Here is a 453-nt window from a genome sequence, read left to right on the forward strand (position 1 = left end):
TGAACCATCAAAATATACATAATTAATCATATATACATTTTTATTTGATGAATACAGAATACATATACATAATGAAAGCTATCACAAATTTAATTTTTCATTAAAATTTTTACATTTCCCTTACTAACTCATAAATCTCAAGTTGTACGGTCAAACTCACCTTGCTAAAAATGAGATTGACGTATTGTGCAATCCCATGCATGAAAACCAGGAGACCATGATATATATAGCCAATGGAGTGCCAGTAGTGGAGGGTGGTGTCCACACGCAGGAGGAGGAATGCCATGCCCATGTAGGCAAAGTTCTGCATCTTCACAAACCAAGCAAACCAGTCATACATATACTGGCCCTGCAATGTAAAGACAAGAGTAATTCTGTGTTCTGGGTTTATTTTTAGGTTCTAGTTACCCTTGCACAAATAAATATATATTCTAGATTAGATTAAGTTGACAT

General features: G+C 34.4%; 1 protein-coding gene across 1 annotated transcript in view; it reads right to left on the reverse strand.

Annotated features, from left to right (window-relative positions):
- Positions 1 to 453, reverse strand: part of LOC119582329 (lysophospholipid acyltransferase 7-like) — a 33282-nt gene that overhangs the window by 5287 nt on the left and 27542 nt on the right. Inside the window, 1 exon segment of the mRNA XM_037930543.1 lies at positions 161 to 349. Coding sequence (XP_037786471.1) covers positions 161 to 349 — 189 coding nt within the window.

Source organism: Penaeus monodon, chromosome 15 (genome assembly GCF_015228065.2).
Source record: "Penaeus monodon isolate SGIC_2016 chromosome 15, NSTDA_Pmon_1, whole genome shotgun sequence".
In the NCBI taxonomy this organism is placed as follows: Eukaryota; Metazoa; Arthropoda; class Malacostraca; order Decapoda; family Penaeidae; genus Penaeus; species Penaeus monodon.